This window comes from Gigantopelta aegis, chromosome 9 (genome assembly GCF_016097555.1).
Source record: "Gigantopelta aegis isolate Gae_Host chromosome 9, Gae_host_genome, whole genome shotgun sequence".
Classification (NCBI taxonomy): Eukaryota; Metazoa; Mollusca; class Gastropoda; order Neomphalida; family Peltospiridae; genus Gigantopelta; species Gigantopelta aegis.
Genome location: NC_054707.1, coordinates 9,826,098 through 9,843,283, shown reverse-complemented (window position 1 = coordinate 9,843,283; position 17,186 = coordinate 9,826,098). Strand labels below are relative to the sequence as shown.

General features: G+C 42.4%; 1 protein-coding gene across 1 annotated transcript; it reads right to left on the bottom strand.

Annotated features, from left to right (window-relative positions):
* Positions 1–6,377: 6,377 nt before the first annotated feature.
* Positions 6,378–15,454, bottom strand: LOC121382282 (peptidoglycan-recognition protein SC2-like). The gene is made up of 6 exons (XM_041511853.1): positions 15,405–15,454; positions 14,239–14,453; positions 11,916–11,961; positions 10,947–11,159; positions 8,373–8,486; positions 6,378–6,640 (listed from the first exon to the last, which is right to left on the bottom strand). Exons 2-6 carry the CDS (start codon positions 14,449–14,451, stop codon positions 6,429–6,431), a joined length of 798 nt encoding a protein of 265 aa, XP_041367787.1. The 5' UTR covers positions 14,452–14,453; positions 15,405–15,454; the 3' UTR covers positions 6,378–6,428.
* Positions 15,455–17,186: the final 1,732 nt, after the last annotated feature.

Here is a 17,186-nt window from a genome sequence, read left to right as displayed (position 1 = left end):
CCTATTTTGTATGGTATAATTTATATGTGAAGATTTTTAGATGTTTACAAGTTTGACAGCAGACGATTACTGTTTGATGTCTAAAAATAGAATCTCAAGGAAATTCCTCGGGGATTCCTTTCTTGACATAATTCATAAAGTAGTTCCGGCTATATAGCCAAAAATAGTGCTAAACTGAGATTCATGGTGCTATGAATGCCAGTTTTTATCATCACGTGATACGAATTTGACCAATCCAAGGGTTTATAATAAAGGGATTTTTAGAGATTGGAATTATATTACACTGAAACCAGAAAGATGTAAACGCAAACGCTTTAAACTACGTGACGTCATTGTGTGTGCTTTGCCAAATCGTGATGATGTCATATTTAATACCGACACGGTGATTGGTTTATCGGCGTAAAATCATCCAATAGTATTGTACGTTAAACCAATGCATGATAATTTCTCAGTGAGAAATTATTATTTTTATTTTCCCCGTTATGAATGCCTGCTGGGGTAATAAAAAGTTTTTCAAAACCACCAGACAAACTATATAACTATCAAATTTGATATCTTACACCTCATTTTTAATGCAGGTATCAAGTCAAAATGCAGAAATAGCCAATGTAGACAGTTTCATCTGAAGTTAAAGTTTGTTTTGTTTGACGACACCATTAGAGTATATTGATTAATTAATCATCGGCTATTGGATGTCAAGCATTTGGCCATTCTGACACATAGTTATCAGAAGAAACCCGCTACATTTTTCTAATGCAACAAAGGATCTTTTATATGCACTTTCACACAGACAGGAAAGTACATACCACGGCCTTTGACCAGTTGTGGTGCAGTGGTTGGAACAAGAAAAACCCCAATCAGTTGACTGGATCCACCAAGTACGTTCCATCCTGCGACGCAAGCACCTCAGGCGAGCACTCAACCGACTAATCTAAATGCTGTCCATAGTTTCATCTGAAGACTTATTAGTTGGTCAATCAATCAACCATTTTGGCATCGCGGATCAAGCACGTCTGTCTTGGGCACAACCTCCTAATTTCCCAGCCGATGTATCAGTAATGTAGTGAGACTAACGGTATAACTGCACGTGTAATTTACCCATAGGGGTTGTTGAAAAATGGACACAAAGATACAACAATCAACCAACATATACATATATAAATGAGTTTCCGTGAAACAAAAAACTCCTAGGAAATAATTAGGGTCTGGAGGGTCTTGTTGGGAACATTTTATCAAACATCAGTTTCCACCATCTGGTTCAATGGGGACACAAATCATTTAGAATGAATTTCAAAAATAACGTGAACAGTTTCCATAAGCTCCAGTCATAAAGGGCCTGCGACCTGGTTACGACCTAGCTGCAACCGAAAAATGTTGGAATCGCGGGCAAATCGTAGAAAGAGCGCGCGACTGGTCGTAAAGGTGGGTGATCGCCAAAGCAAAATCAGTCGCAAGGTCGATGGTCATGTTCAAAACTTCTGACCTGCGATTCCAAATCGTAAGACGTCGTGCATGATCGCGGGTCAAGTAGTCGCACGATTGGTCGTGCTACTGGTCATGCCATCTGACGATTGTTGGTGCCACCTGTCGTACGACCTCACGATTGGTAGTGCGACCAGTTACGACCTGTCCCAACTGGTTGCACGACCTTACAAGTGTTGGTACACCTAGTCTTTAGCTCACAGACCAGTATATTTGGAATGGCTTCTGGGGTACAGGTCACTCTCCACTACGACACCGGGTGAATCTCAGCCAAAATCTCTCCGAAATTAGATTCTGGCTCTGGCTGGGTCCTCTTCCCTCGGCCCTTTCCCTTCTTGGGAGGCATAGCGATTTATAGTTTCAGTTGAGAAGTTCGACGAAGTGTAATTCTTGAGAGCTAGATGACTACTGATGCTGACGCACGACCGCAAGCCTTTATATATCTGACTGAGCGACCCATTTCACGACTGGCTGCGATCGATCATGCAAGGGGCGGGACGTAGCCCAGTGGTAAAAGCGCTCGCTTGATGCGCGGTCGGTTTGGGATCGATCCCCGTCGGTGGGCCCATTAAGCTATTTCTCGTTCCGGCCAGTGCACCACGACTGGTATATCAAAGGCAGTGGTATGTACCATCCTGTCTGTGGGATGGTGCATATAAAAAATCCCTTGTTGATAATCGAAAAGAGTAGCCCATGAAGTGGCGACAGCGGGTTTCCTCTCTCAATATCTGTGTGGTCCTTAACCATATGTCTGACCCCATATAACCGTAAATAAAATGTGTTGAGTGCGTTGTTGTGACGGTACATGCTTTTAATTTGTTTTCGCCTGTGGCGATTTTACTTGTTTTAGAGGGCCGTGTGCAGTTTAATTGCACTTAAGCCCAGATGGGCAACTTGTTACGTAATACTTCTGCGCGACGGTCCTCGATCGGTACGCCTAATACACACCCAGCCAGGTGCGGAGGCCATGTGGCTAGTAGTTACGTAATATCTCCGGTAGTGCTGTTTATGGCCAGGAGATTGCTCGCGGTTGGCGACAGCCAGACTGACGATCAGAGAGAAATATACCGACTCTAGTAGAGTTAGAATATGAGATGATACGTGAGGTACCGCATTGTACCCCCAGGCAAAATCCTGATTTATAATAAATAGCTAGTGTTTTAGAGATATCGACGAGAAACATTTGGAAGGCGTCCAGGGGGAATGTTGTCCGTTTGGACTGGTAAATATATTATTTCTGCTCTGTGTATAACCTTGATGTGATTGATGTGACTTTTAAATATTTTAATACTGTATTATACCAATATTCTTTAGACAGTGTCTTCGGTCATCTGACGAAGTAAATCGTAGACTTCTTGTTCTAACATTATATGAGTATTTGGTAATATAAAGCTTAGCCAGTCATCCTAGCGGACCTAGGTACACTGTAGGTTATTGTCTTTATTGTGATCGGTATCAGTATTAATTCTGTGTCACAAGGTTACTGAATGAGTAGTTAGGGTTAATTAAAAATTAACCCATTAGGAATAGAGCTGTAATTCCTTTATTAATTAAGTTCCCCTGGAAGCGTTCCTAAATTATCACACGTTACTGAACGAGTAGTAGGGTTAATTAAAAATTAACCAGTTAGGAATGGTGTTGTAATTCCTTTATTAATTAACTTCTCCTGGAAGCGTTTCTCAATTATCACACGCGTGGGTGTTGTGTAACGGTGAAGTGATTCGCATATTGTGTAACTAGACACCTAGAGATTAACTAATTAAGTGATCAGTTCTGGGTTGTTATTATTGTTGTTATTAATTAACTACTACGGCTGTACATTTGTCAGCGTAGATTAATACAGATTCCAAAGTGTATTGTGTTATAGAATCCCCGTGACAGTCGTTAAATAAAACATTTCTTTCTTTCGATCATGCGAGCGGTCGCAGGTCGCCATAATTGATTGTACGATCGGTCGCTGATCGCCACCACTATTCGCACGATTACCTACGATTGATCTTGCGATCGATCTTCTCCAGTCGTTGGTGATCGTACGACTAGTGGTGGCGATCAGCGACCGATCGTACTATCAATTATGGCGACCTGCGACCATCAGTCTTAAGAGCAATCGCAAATGGAGATCGTAGCAAACATTGCCGAGTGGTCGTATTTCGGCCAAATTGTCACCAATCGCACGATCCAGAAACGTACGATCCAGTGTGCAGCCCAACTCTGAAACTTACTGTTGGGCAAGTGGAATGCACGAATATCACAGAGGTGCATCATATTTAACTGCGATCTACAAATTTCCAGTAGTTTGTTGGCTTGTCCACCTAGGTTGTGATCTTATATATATGTGTACATATGATTGTCCATATTTCGAGAAAAAAAAGGTTTTGCCTCCCTGTATCCAAAACGAAGATTTAATCTATGGAATTTGATGACAATTTCTTAAGAGCCATGCTTATTTACACTAAAACTGATTGAACAAAAATATGCGAGTTGGTATTGGTTTAAAACAATATGGGTTTGTTAATGTGAGTTTTAAAGTTCTTCATTTGAGTTACCAATTAATCGGTTCCCTTTGACGTACACGGACTATAACACATTACTCACTATGATGACAGGTATAAAACGCATGTTCATCAACAACTGATGGTTCATAATCTTAGAGAAAAAACCCAAACAGAAACATGATAATTGGCATTGTCGACATGGTGGTTTGGCCACTAAATTCAGTCTGGTATGTACTGGGTTCGCAGCTTGGTACCGGTCACCACACAGAGTCAGAGTGAGCTTTAACTTACTTCTTTCTCACGAACAACTCGTCATTAACCGCTTATACTAGACAAACAGTCCAGATATATATATATATATATGTATATATATATATATATATATATATATATATATATATATAGAGAGAGAGAGAGAGAGAGAGAGAGAGAGAGAGAGAGAGAGAGAGAGAGAGAGAGAGAGAGAGAGAGACAGACAGACAGACAGACAGACAGACATAGAAAGAGAGAGAGAGAGAGAAAGATAGACAGACAGACAGACAGACATAGGAAGAGAGAGAGAGAGAGAGAGAGAGAGAGAGAGAGAGAGAGAGAGAGAGAGAGAGAGAGAGAGAGAGAGAGAGAGAGAGAGAGAGAGAGAGAGACAGACAGACAGACAGACAGACATAGAAAGAGAGAGAGAGAGAGAGAGAGAGAGAGAGAGAGAGAGAGAGAGAGAGAGAGAGAGAGAGAGAGAGAGAGAGAGACAGACAGACAGAGAGAGAGAGAGAGAGAGAGAGAGAGAGAGAGAGAGAGAGAGAGAGAGAGAGAGAGTACAGCCTGATGCCGGCATATAGGCTACTCCTACCACGGCGTTTGATGTACCAGGCACAGGTTGGAACAGAACACAACCCGAATCCGTCGAAGGAAATCATTTACCTGCGCATTAAAGCACCTCAAACCAGCATACTACCACTGAGGAAGACTGTGCAGTATCAGTGTTTCGTTTTGTTATGCGTAAAAACCACCACGTTGTTTTAATGATCTCTACACCGATTGACAGGTCTGTAAAGATAGCCATAACTGGACAATCCTTAAGCCTGGTTTCCATAAAACCACCAACAGCCGATTTCGCCAAGTTGCACCGGTGTAACCCGACCCGACGCAGACTAATGCTAGAGTCAGACTGCCAAATGTTACGGCGGTGTTAGCCAACTGGTCGATCTATTGACTTTACGACTGCCCAGTTGCTAGTGTAAGCGCTCTTACAACTCGATTCTTGTCTTATGCAACTTCTACGATCGCGAATAGTTGTTAACCACAGCGTACCTTTAGTAAGTCGGGAGTGGAGCAATTTACAACTCCATTCCGTCGTGACGATTGGTAACATGATCCTAGCATAACGCTGTTCTTCTGCAACTGTATTTTCATAAACAAATTCTTTGGTCTGCATCGATTTGCGTTTGTAGTCGACGTGTGATAGATTTGATGAAAACCAGATTTGCGTTAAGCCCTAGTCACACCGGATCGTACGATTTCTGGATCATGCGATTGGTGGCGATTTGGCAGAGATACGACCAATCGGCAATGTTTGCGACGATCTCCATAGCGGTCGCATGCTGCGATTGCTTTTAAGACTGGTGGTAGGTCATCGTACGATTGGTGGCACGCTTGGTCGTGCGATCACCAACGATTGGAGAAGATTGATCGCAAGATCAGTCGTAGGTAATCGTGCGACTAGTCAGTCGTATATACCTACGCAGTCGCAGCTAGTCGTGCGATCGGTCGCAGGTCATTCAATTAGATATCGGCTACAGCACCCAGCTGTTGTTGCTGTTCCATCTGGAGCCCGACCGACATAAGTTCGAGTCTTCCTGGTGGCATAACGATATTCCCTCTTCGGGCGTCGTAGTGGAGAGTGACCTGAATCCCCAGAAGCGCTACATATATACTGGGCTCGGGCAGCTAAAGACAGGTGGTACCACCAATCGTAAGGTCGTGCAACCAGTCGGGACAGGTCGTGACTGGTCGCACTACCGATCGTGAGGTCGTACCACAGGTGGCACCACCAATTGTCAGGTGGTACGACCAGTTGCACGACCAATCGTGCGACTGTGGGACCCGCGATCATCCACGACTGGTGGTGCGAGCATGTACGACTGGTGGTACGACCATGTAAGACCTGTCTGCAACCTCTTACGATTTGGAATCGCAGGTCAGAAGTTTTGAACATGACCATCGACCTTGCTGCGACTGATTTTGCTATGGCGATCACCCACGACCTCTGCAACCAGTCGCACGCTCTTTGTACGATTTGCCCACGATTGCAACATTTTTCGGTCGCAGCTAGGTCGTAACCTGGTTGCAAGCCCGGTGTGACTGGGCCTTTAGACAGTAATAAGTCTGGAAACCATATAATATGCATCCGATCTGTTTTTATTACAGTTGAAAACCACCACCATGTCGTTTTGTTCAGTGATCTTTCATGTAATGCGGCCAACTGTGGATCAGCTCGTAAAACTTGGTTCCCGGGCACGACGTCTGCACAACGTCACGGTGGCCCTTGACGATGTAGTTGTGCCGGATTTTGCCGTTGTCCACCGCGCACTGTATCAGCTGCTTGACGGCGTTTTGTGCGGCAGTGTTCGGAACGTGTGATGTGAAATCTCCAATCACACAGAAACCTGCAATATAGTAGGCAGCAATCACTTGTAGAATACACAGGCGTATTTGAATATTTGGCACCCCTAGGTCACTGATATTTTGACCCCCCCCCCCCCCCCCGCTCCGACACACACACATACACACAAAACCATAACCAAACTGTAACTAGTTAGCTCTAGGTTAGTGATGCTTGCTGCACAATTTATTACAGTATTCCTATTCAGATAAGTACCCCTCCAAAATACAGATTTCCCCCCCTATAAAGATGTTTTGTAGTTTGCAAGATTTCGCCGCCCCTAACATGTGACGCATTAGGCCAGGGCCTAGTCGGCCTGTGCACGGTTCTTGTGGAATATAAAAACAGGATTAAAGTATTTTTGATTTCGTTTTTCTAACTAGAGCATATTGATTTATTAATCATCTGGTATTAGATGTCAAACATTTGGTAATTTCGACATATAGTCTTACAAAGAAAACACGCTACATTTTTCCATTAGTAGCAAGCGATATTTCATATACGCCGTCCGTCAGACGTGACACAACATAGCACGGCCTTTGAACTACCAGTTGTGGTGCACTGGCTGGAACGAGAAATGGCCCAATTGGCTCACTGTCGGGGATCGATCATAGACCTACTGTGAATGCAGATGGTATTAAAAGGGGCCTCTACAGAGGTTTAAACTACACTGATCCGATCCAGATTCTTTCCAGATAAATAAATAAACCCCATACACACATCTGTTGGATATTCGGAGCTGAAGGCTGTATACATGCACTCCGTATACCCTCAACTAAGATCATAAATTAATATTACAATGTCCACGAAAGTCAATGTCGTGTACTTAGGCGATTCTTGGGAGCACTCTACTTGAGAAAATTTTTGTTTTGTTTCACGACACCACTAGAGCACATTAATATATTAATCATCAGCTATTGAATGTCAAACATTTGGTAGTTCTGACTCGTAGTCAACAGAGGAAACCCGTGACATTTCCTTAATGCAGCAAGGGATCTTTTATTAGCACTTTCCCACAGCCAGTAAAGCACATGCCACGGCCTTTGACCAGTTGTGGTGCACTGGTTGGAGCAAGAAAAAACCCAGTCAGTTGAACGGATCCACTGAGGTGGTTCGATCCTGCGACGCAAGCACTTGAAGTGAGCGCTCAACCGACTGAGCTAAACCCCGGCCCTCTACTAGAGAACTACATCCCAGTCTTACTTCAGGTCAAAGGTACTATATCTGAATTAGGACGGGGATGATGGAAACAATCTCTAAAGGAGTGGGCACAGTCCCTTGTGAGAGGAAGACAAGCCATGTTTATCTTTATTTCTACAGAGTAGGACAAAACACGTACACTTTTGTACTATGGTGATGGCACAGCACCCACCCTACCCCCAGCTCCAATTCCTATAGCCTTGTAAAAGGAAGATAACAGAAGTGTTATTAATGTAATACTAGGACCAGACTACCAATTGTCACGACGGAGTTGGCTAATTTTCTGCTCTCACGACTTCTACGACAGTCCATTTGCTAGTGTGAGCTAGTCTGAAATAGATTTCGTCGTATGCAACGTCCACGACCGATTAGTTGCTCATCGGAGTGTACACGTCGTAAGTCGGGAGTTGGGGAATTTACAACGCAAATGTGGAGTTGGCCAACTTCGTAGTGACAGTTGACAGTCTGAACCTAGCATCCGATACTCGTCTCCACGATGTTCTTAAACTAATATTCAAATCTGGGTATCACTTTACCTAACCCGTCGTGGTTGTGGTTACGGGTGTGGGTACCAAACTTGTCCCAGCCACGAGCCTCGTATATATTACCGTCCTCGCCAATCACAAACGTGTAACCGATGTCGTCCCAGCCTGAAACACAAAGAAGAAACCTGCTGGTATCACAATTCAGAGGCATTGTAACCTTCTTTTTTTTCCTTCTTTTTTTTCTTTTTTCTTTCTTTTTTGCTTTCTTTATTTTTCTTGTTTTATTTATTTATTTTATTTTTTGAGGGAAGGGGGTAATGTTACACTTTAGAAAATTCCATTGCATTTTTTAAATCATAAAACTATTTTTGATGTAAACTAAATTGCAACTTTTTCACTTAAAATAAAAGACTTCTAAAGTCAAATGGCAAGAGGATACCCGATATTTTCAACCTTGGTCACACACGTTTTAACAAACAAGCAAATCCATCATAAGATTTGTTCATGGCCTTAATCAAGAAAAAATTGTTTTGTTTAACGACACCACTAGAGCACATTGATTTATTAATCACCGGCTGTTGGATGTCAAACATTTGTTAATTCTGACATGTGGTCTCAGAGAGGAAACTCGCTACATTTTCATTAGTAGCAAGGGATCGTTTATATGCACCATCACACAGACAAGATAGCGTCTTTGATACAACAGTCGTGGTGAAATGGCTGGAACGAGAAATAGCTCAATGGGTTCTTCGATGTTTAGAAACATATATTTTATGGCAGATTTGTGCACATCTAACTGACTTTAACCCTACTTGGAGTATTGTGGTCATGACATATGTTACGGATTTTCGGTAATTTATCAAAACCTTTTTTCACCTTTTAACAAAAATAAAAGTTTAAGCGCATTAATATTTGAGTTTTGATTTAATATGGTAGCATTTGTGCTTGTGTTTTAAAGTTTACCTGTGTGTGAATGTGGATGTGTGTGTGTGTGTGTGCGTCTGTGCGTGACACTGTGTGTGTGTGTGTGCGTGTGTGTGCGTGGGCGTATGAGACCGTTTCTTGCTTCACCTTGTCGAGCGTAGTATATACACGGTTGCATTTTCTACTTTAGTGCTCGCTTGAGCTGCTTGCATCGAACTGGTCAAAGGCTGTGGTATGTGCTTTCCTGTCTGTGGGAAAGTGTATATAAAAGATTCCTTTCTACTACTGGAAAAATGTAGCGGGTTTCCTCTGAGTCAAAATTACCAAATGTTTGACATCCAATAGCCGGTGATTAATAAATCAATGTGCTCTAGTGGTGCCTTACACAAAACAATTTGCAAAATTCTACTTTATTGATATATTATGAGTGGCTAAGTGCGAATGTGGTTTATGAAGGAACCATTAGCATTTCATATCTTACCATGTGTGTCCATGTGGTAATTCTGTCAGGAACGTACCATGTTTCATATCTTACCATATTTGTCCATGTGGTAATTCTGTCAGGAACGTACCATGTTTCATATCTTACCATGTGTGTCCATGTGGTAATTCTGGCAGGAACGTACCATGTTTCATATCTTACCATGTGTGTCCATGTGGTAATTCTGGCAGGAACGTACCATGTTTCATATCTTACCAAGTGTTCATGTGGTAATTCTGTCAGAAATTCCCATGTTTCATATCTTACCATGTGTGTCCATGTGGTAATTCTGGCAAGAACGGAACATGTTTCATATCTTACCATGTGTGTCCATGTGGTCATTCTGGCAAGAACGGAACATGTTTCATATCTTACCATGTGTGTCCATGTGGTAATTCTGGCAGGAATGGACCATGACCATGTGTGTTCATTCTGGCAGGAATGGACCATGTTTCATATCTTACCATGTGTGTCCATGTGGTAATTCTGTCAGGAACTGACCCTGTTTCATATCTTACCATGTGTGTCCATGTGGTAATTCTGTCAGGAACTGACCCTGTTTCATATCTTACCATGTGTGTCCATGTGGTAATTCTGGTAGGAACGGACCTTGTTCCATATCTTACAATGTGTGTCCATGTGGTAATTCTGTCAGGAACTGACCTTGTTTCATATCTTACTATGTGTGTCCATGTGGTAATTCTGGGAGGAACGGACCTTGTTCCATATCTTACCATGTGTGTCCATGTGGTCATTCTGGCAAGAACGGAACATGTTTCATATCTTACCATGTGTGTCCATGTGGTAATTCTGGTAGGAATGGACCATGTTTCATATCTTACCATGTGTGTCCATGTGGTAATTCTGGCAGGAATGGACCATGTTTCATATCTTACCATGTGTGTCCATGTGGTAATTCTGGTAGGAACGGACCTTGTTCCATATCTTACAATGTGTGTCCATGTGGTAATTCTGTCAGGAACTGACTTTGTTTCATATCTTACTATGTGTGTCCATGTGGTAATTCTGGGAGGAACGGACCTTGTTCCATATCTTACCATGTGTGTCCATGTGGTAATTCTGTCAGGAATGGACCGTGTTTCATATCTTACCATGTGTATCCATGTGGTAATTCTGTTAGGAACGGACCATGTTTCATATCTTACCATGTGTGTCCATGTGGTAATTCTGTCAGGAACGGACCTTGTTCCATATCTTACCATGTGTGTCCATGTGGTAATTTTGGTAGGACCTGACAATGGCGGCGCACTCGTTTTGTGTTGTGCAGCCTCGCGTTGCCCCGTGGTGGATGTAGACCATCTGTGGAGTGTGCGCTAAGTCCGGGATATGTGTACTAGGTTCGCGCGCACCCCACTCGGCCCGCGAAATGATGCGTGGACATCCGGGCAACTGCTGCGAATTGGTTGTAGCACCTGGACGGATTGTGATATAGCATTAGTGTGTAACGTGAAAACTTAACTCGTGCAATGCTATATTAAACAGCAATAGAATGTCAGTATATGATATGAGAACTGCACTCTTGTAATGCAAAATTAAACACCATTAACGTAAACTAGTTACAGAAACAAAAAATGTTACAGAACTCAAATAGCCACCTGTTTGTACAGAACTTTACAGAAAACGTGTTTACATTGTTCTCCATTCCACAGTTCCAGTCGTTTGATTACTGAATAAATAACTTCGAAATGAGTAATATTAGTAGTAAAGTAATTTTAATTGGGTGGTTTTTTTGGACAAAACAGGGACGGGAGGATACGGCTCTGATGTTATCGGAGTTGGACAAAACGGACGGGAGGATACGGCTCTGAAGTTATCGGAGTTGGACAAAACAGGGACGGATACGGCTCTGAAGTTATCGGAGTTGGACAAAACAGGGACGGGAGGATACAGCTCTGAAGTTATCGGAGTTGGATAAAACAGGGACGGGAGGATACAGCTCTGAAGTTATCGGAGTTGGACAAAACAGGGACGGGAGGATACGGCTCTGAAGTAGAACGCTCGCCTGAGGTGCCATGGGCCTCATGATCGATCCCCTATGATAGTCTCGGAAGAACGTTCAAACTGAATCGATGGATCAAGTTTAGTTTTCTTTTCTCTTTGGATTCAAGCGAATGAAAACGCCTTTAATATTATGTATTTTATTTTAGAAACATTTATTCCTACTTTACCTGAACACGCTTGGAAGCGCAACCAATTGGCAGCAACGTATGCGTCCTGGCAAATGAAAGAAAGGAATGTTTTATTTAACGACTGGCTCAACACATTTACATCTACTGTAATATAGCGTCGGACATATGGTTATGGACCAGACAGATAACGAGAGAAGAAACCCGCTTTTGCCACCCAAAGGACTACTCTTTTTGATTAACAGCAGTGTATATTGTAAATCCGCCATCCCGCCGACAGGACAGTACATACCATAGGCTTTATAACAACTGTTGTGGAGCAGTGGCTAGAACGTGAAATAGCTCAATTGGCCCACTGACGGGAATCGATTCTAGACCGATCGCTCCTCCCGGCAAACGAAACCACATAGAGATAAAAGATAAACGGCCTTGAAGATGTGATAGGAGTCGTGTCCTTGACATCTGAACTCAAAATATCATTTGTTTGTGAACTAGAGCGAACAAACTAACAGAACATGTAACCTAGCTATGAAAACAACAGTAATATCAAATCTCGGGGATTACAACCAAATTATCTACAATGATTTGTTCTGTCTTGTAACTGAAATACTTAAGAATCATTTAGATAGGACATGGCGCGTGCGTGCCGTCCGACTGCTGCGTCTCGTGCGTTTGTGGCTTGCGTTTTGGGCTCATAAAACAATTACTGTTATTTCATTGCACCTGGTCGCATGCGTTTTGTAGACTGATTCATCGCATCCAATCTAGACACTCTCATTGAAACTAGTGCATTCAGTCTATATGAGTCTTAGGAATCAAGGAAGGAAATGTTTTATTTAACGAGGCACTCAACACATTTTATTTTACGGTTATATGGCGTCAGACATATGGTTAAGGACCACACAGATATTGAGCGAGGAAACCAGCTGTCACCACTTCATGGGCTACTCTTTTCGATTAGCAGCAAGGGATCTTTTATATGCACCATCCCATAGACAGGGTAGTACATACCACGGTCTTTGATATACCAGTCGTGGTGCACTGGCTGGAATGAGAAATAGCCCTATGGGCCCACCGACGGGAATCGATCCCAGACCGACCGCACATCGAGCGGGGGCTTTACCATTGGACTACGTCCCGCCCTTTTCTTTGAACTAAAGGTCCACTTCTTTAACCATTCTTTCGTGAGTGAAACGTAAAACGTGTTATAACAGTGCTAAAGACTTATACGAATTAAACCGGCCTCGGTAGCGTCGTGGTTAGGCCATCGGTCTACAGGCTGGTAGGTACTGGGTTCGGATCCCAGTCGAGGCATGGGATTTTTAATCCAGATACCGACTCTAAGCCCTGAGTGAGTGCTCCGCAAGGCTCAATGGGTAGGTGTAAACCACTTGCACCAACCAGTGATCCATAACTGGTTCAACAAAGGCCATGGTTTGTGCTATCCTGCCTGTGGGAAGCGCAAATAAAAGACCCCTTGCTGCCTGTCGTAAAAAAGAGTAGCCTATGTGGCGACAGCGGGTTTCCTCTAAAAACTGTGTCAGAATGACCATATGTTTGACGTCCAATAGCCGATGATAAGATAAAAAAATCAATGTGCTCTAGTGGCGTCGTTAAATAAAACAAACTTTACTTTTTTTTATACGAATTAATGACGTCTGCCACATATATCACTGCTAATTCCACATATGGCCTTTAATTTTGCTCAGCACACTAGATAATGAAATATGTACAGATGTTCAACCAGACACTATTATCTGATATAAAGATAGCATGAAACAGGCAAAAAGATATGGTGCCAGCAGTGGAAATTTGCAAGGACACAATGTGGGAAATAAAGCCAGAAGTAGGCTTAACTTTTGTTAAATGGAAACGGAACGGAATAGTTGTTAAACGATACCTCATCACACATGGTTACTTCGAAATTTATTAAACGTGTATGCAGTACAGCTTGGTAGGGCAGCAGGAGATTATAAAACGCCTTTCGTTGGGGGTAATCTATAGTGGATCCTCAAATTTAGATGTTTGGGTTTGAAGAAGAAGGAGGAGGAGAAGAAGAAGGAGGAGGAGAAGAAGAAGTTGTAGAACGGAGAAGAAGAAGAATATGGAGGAGAAGGAGGAAGAGAAGAAAAAGAAGAAGAAGAAGAAGAAGACGTCGAAAATCCTCACTTCCACTGTACCTACCTGATAAGATTGTTTCAGTTTAGAGTAGAAGAAAAAGAAGAAGAAGAAGACAAAGAAGAAGAAGAAGAAAAAAGAGGAAAGGAAGAAGAGAACAAGAATAAGAAAGGTGGAAGAGAACAATAAGAAGAAAGGAGGAGGACGACAAGAAGAAGACAAAAGAAAAGAAGAAGAACATCCTCACGTGCCCATTGTACTCGACCCGGGCCCATTGTAATCCTCCGTTTTGAACCTGGTTACCTCTGTACGTCACACACTGTCCAGGGCTTAGAATACCCAGACTACTGTGACCTACTCCTGCGCCACTTCGAACGTGAACACTTCCTGTTGCACATGCGCAGTCACGTCCCAATGTAGGTGGAACAAGAGAGGCGCAGATAAACCACAGAAGTAACATTTCTGAAATTAATTATAGTTATAATCTAAAATATAATAATAAGAAGATGATGATTATGATGATGAGGAGGAGGAGGAGAAGGAGGAGGAATAGGAATAGGAAACAAACAAATTAGTTTGTTAATTACTTAATTAAATTTGAAAATTAGATTGAAATATTTGATAATTGTATATTGCGGTATCCAAAACTTCGCACTGGGTTTAACTGAATTTTCAGAAGATAAACATTAAAAAAATCTACTCATTTCGGGATGAGTGAGTCTTATATTTAATGTCGACAAATTATAAACCCTATGTTTAATCATCCACCTAAAGGTTTATTGTCATGCCAGCATGTCCTAATTCGAATACAGGAAATGACGTAATCCCACGTAAGTCAAAGTAGGTCTCTAAATTAAACTGAATTGATCCTTTGACATATATTAGGAATCGGGAACAGCTTTGTAAACAAATCCAAAATGTAATATTAGTAAGTGTAAAACATCGCATGCAACAGACACACATACACACACACACATACACAATCTCTCTCACACACACACAGACACACAGGCACACAGAGAGAGCGAGAGAGAGAGAGAGAGAGAGAGAGAGAGAGAGAGAGAGAGAGAGAGAGAGAGAGAGAGAGAGAGAGAGAGACATAGACAGACACATATATACAGACACACAAATACACAAATACCTACAACAACAATACACACAGACAAACACACACACAAATACACACACACCACACACACAAACAAGCACACACATACACACACACACACTCAGACATACATACATACATACATACACACACAGACACACACACAGACGCACAGACACAAAGGCACACGCACGCACACACACACACACACACACACACACACACATACACATACACTAATGTCATACATTCAGTACGTACACAGAGACAGACAGACAGACATAGATATATAACCTGGAACCTACGTTTGTGCTGTAACTTGGAGGTTTAATCAGACGGAATATCTCAACCAAAGTGTCTCTAATACTGAAATAAATTGCTCTTATCGGCGTTACCGGCAGATTGTCACGTGTGACCCCAGAAACAGTAATACAGAGTCTCGCGTGCCGAGCAGACGTGATCGTAAGCACAAAACATGATGGTCGCCATTTTGACAGTGATGAATCACGCTTTCATTTAAAAGTGAACGGGATATTTTCTGACATCCATGTAGGTTTGAATCAAAGAATCTCTATGAGAAAAACCTCAGTAAGAATCACACGAGCGTTGGAAGTTGGGGGTCGAAGGGGCGGGGATAGTGGGTATTAGCCCATCCAACTGTAAATCTTCGTGACAGAGGATGCGCTGAGATCCAATTATTATATAGAAGTACAAACATACACCACCTTTCAACATCATTTAAAGCAATAAACGTACGAGACGGGGTGGGGTAACTACTAGCCCCCTTCCAAAAAAAAAAAACTAAAACAAAAATGCCCGAGCAAATACATTATATAGCTGTTTGGCAGTAATTATAAAATATTTAATCCAGATTCATACATTTTCGTTTAATTCGGGCAAAAAACACTCTGCCTCCTATGGTTAAAGCAACTGTTAAAGATTACGTTTTATTATTTCTTCATGTATGTATTTAACTAGGGAAAGAAAGAAAGAAATGTTTTACTTAACGACGCACTCAACACATTTTATTTACGGTTATATGACGTCAGACATATGGTTAAGGACCACACAGATTTTGAGAGGAAACCCGCTGTCGCCACTACATGGGCTACTCTTTCCGATTAGCAGCAAGGGATCTTTTATTTGCGCTTCCCACAGGCAGGATAGCACAAACCATGGCCTTTGTTGAACCAGTTATGGATCACTGGTCGGTGCAAGTGGTTTACACCTCCATTGAGCCTGGCGGAGCACTCACTCAGGGTTTGGAGTCGGTATCTGGTTTAAAAATCCCATGCCTCGACTGGGATCCGAACCCAGTACCTACCAGCCTGTAGACCGATGGCCTAACCACGCCGCCACCGAGGCCGGTCGTATTTCACTAGGGAGTCAAACTATACGTTTGTACATACATTCACGCCATGGGAAGAGAATTATCATTCCATGCAATATTAGGGCGGGACGCAGCTCAGTGGTACAGCGCTCGCCTGATGTGCGATCGATCTAGGATCGATTCCCGTCGGTGGACCTATTGAGCTATTTCTCGATACAGCCAGTGTTCCACAAATGGTATAACAAAGGCCGTGGTTTGCACTATCCTGTCTGTGGGATGGTGCATATAAAAGATCTCTTGCTTCTAATCGAAAAGAGTAGCCCATGAAGTGGCGACAGCGGGTTTTCTCTCTTATATCCGTGTGGTCCTTAACCATATGTCCGACGCCATATAACCATAAATAAAATGTGTTGAGTGCGTCGTTAAATAAACCATTTCCTTCCTTCCTTCCTTCCCATGCAATGTACAAATTGAATCTTTAATTGGGATCATGGATTAAAAACAAATGATTGGCTTGCCCAATTCCTCAGTCGTCAGTGCGACACATGGCCAAAACCCGCCCATCCAAAACCAGTGAATTCTTCAAACATATCTAGATTATTTGACTGGAATTACTTCACAAAATTACTTCCATACGAAATGTTTCAGGGTACAATAGCAAAGATGTTGCCAGTGATGAGTTCAGTAGAAAAAGTACTCGCAAACAATTTGACCAGTTCAGCGGTAGAAAACAGAGCATTCGCGAGAGCTCGGCCTC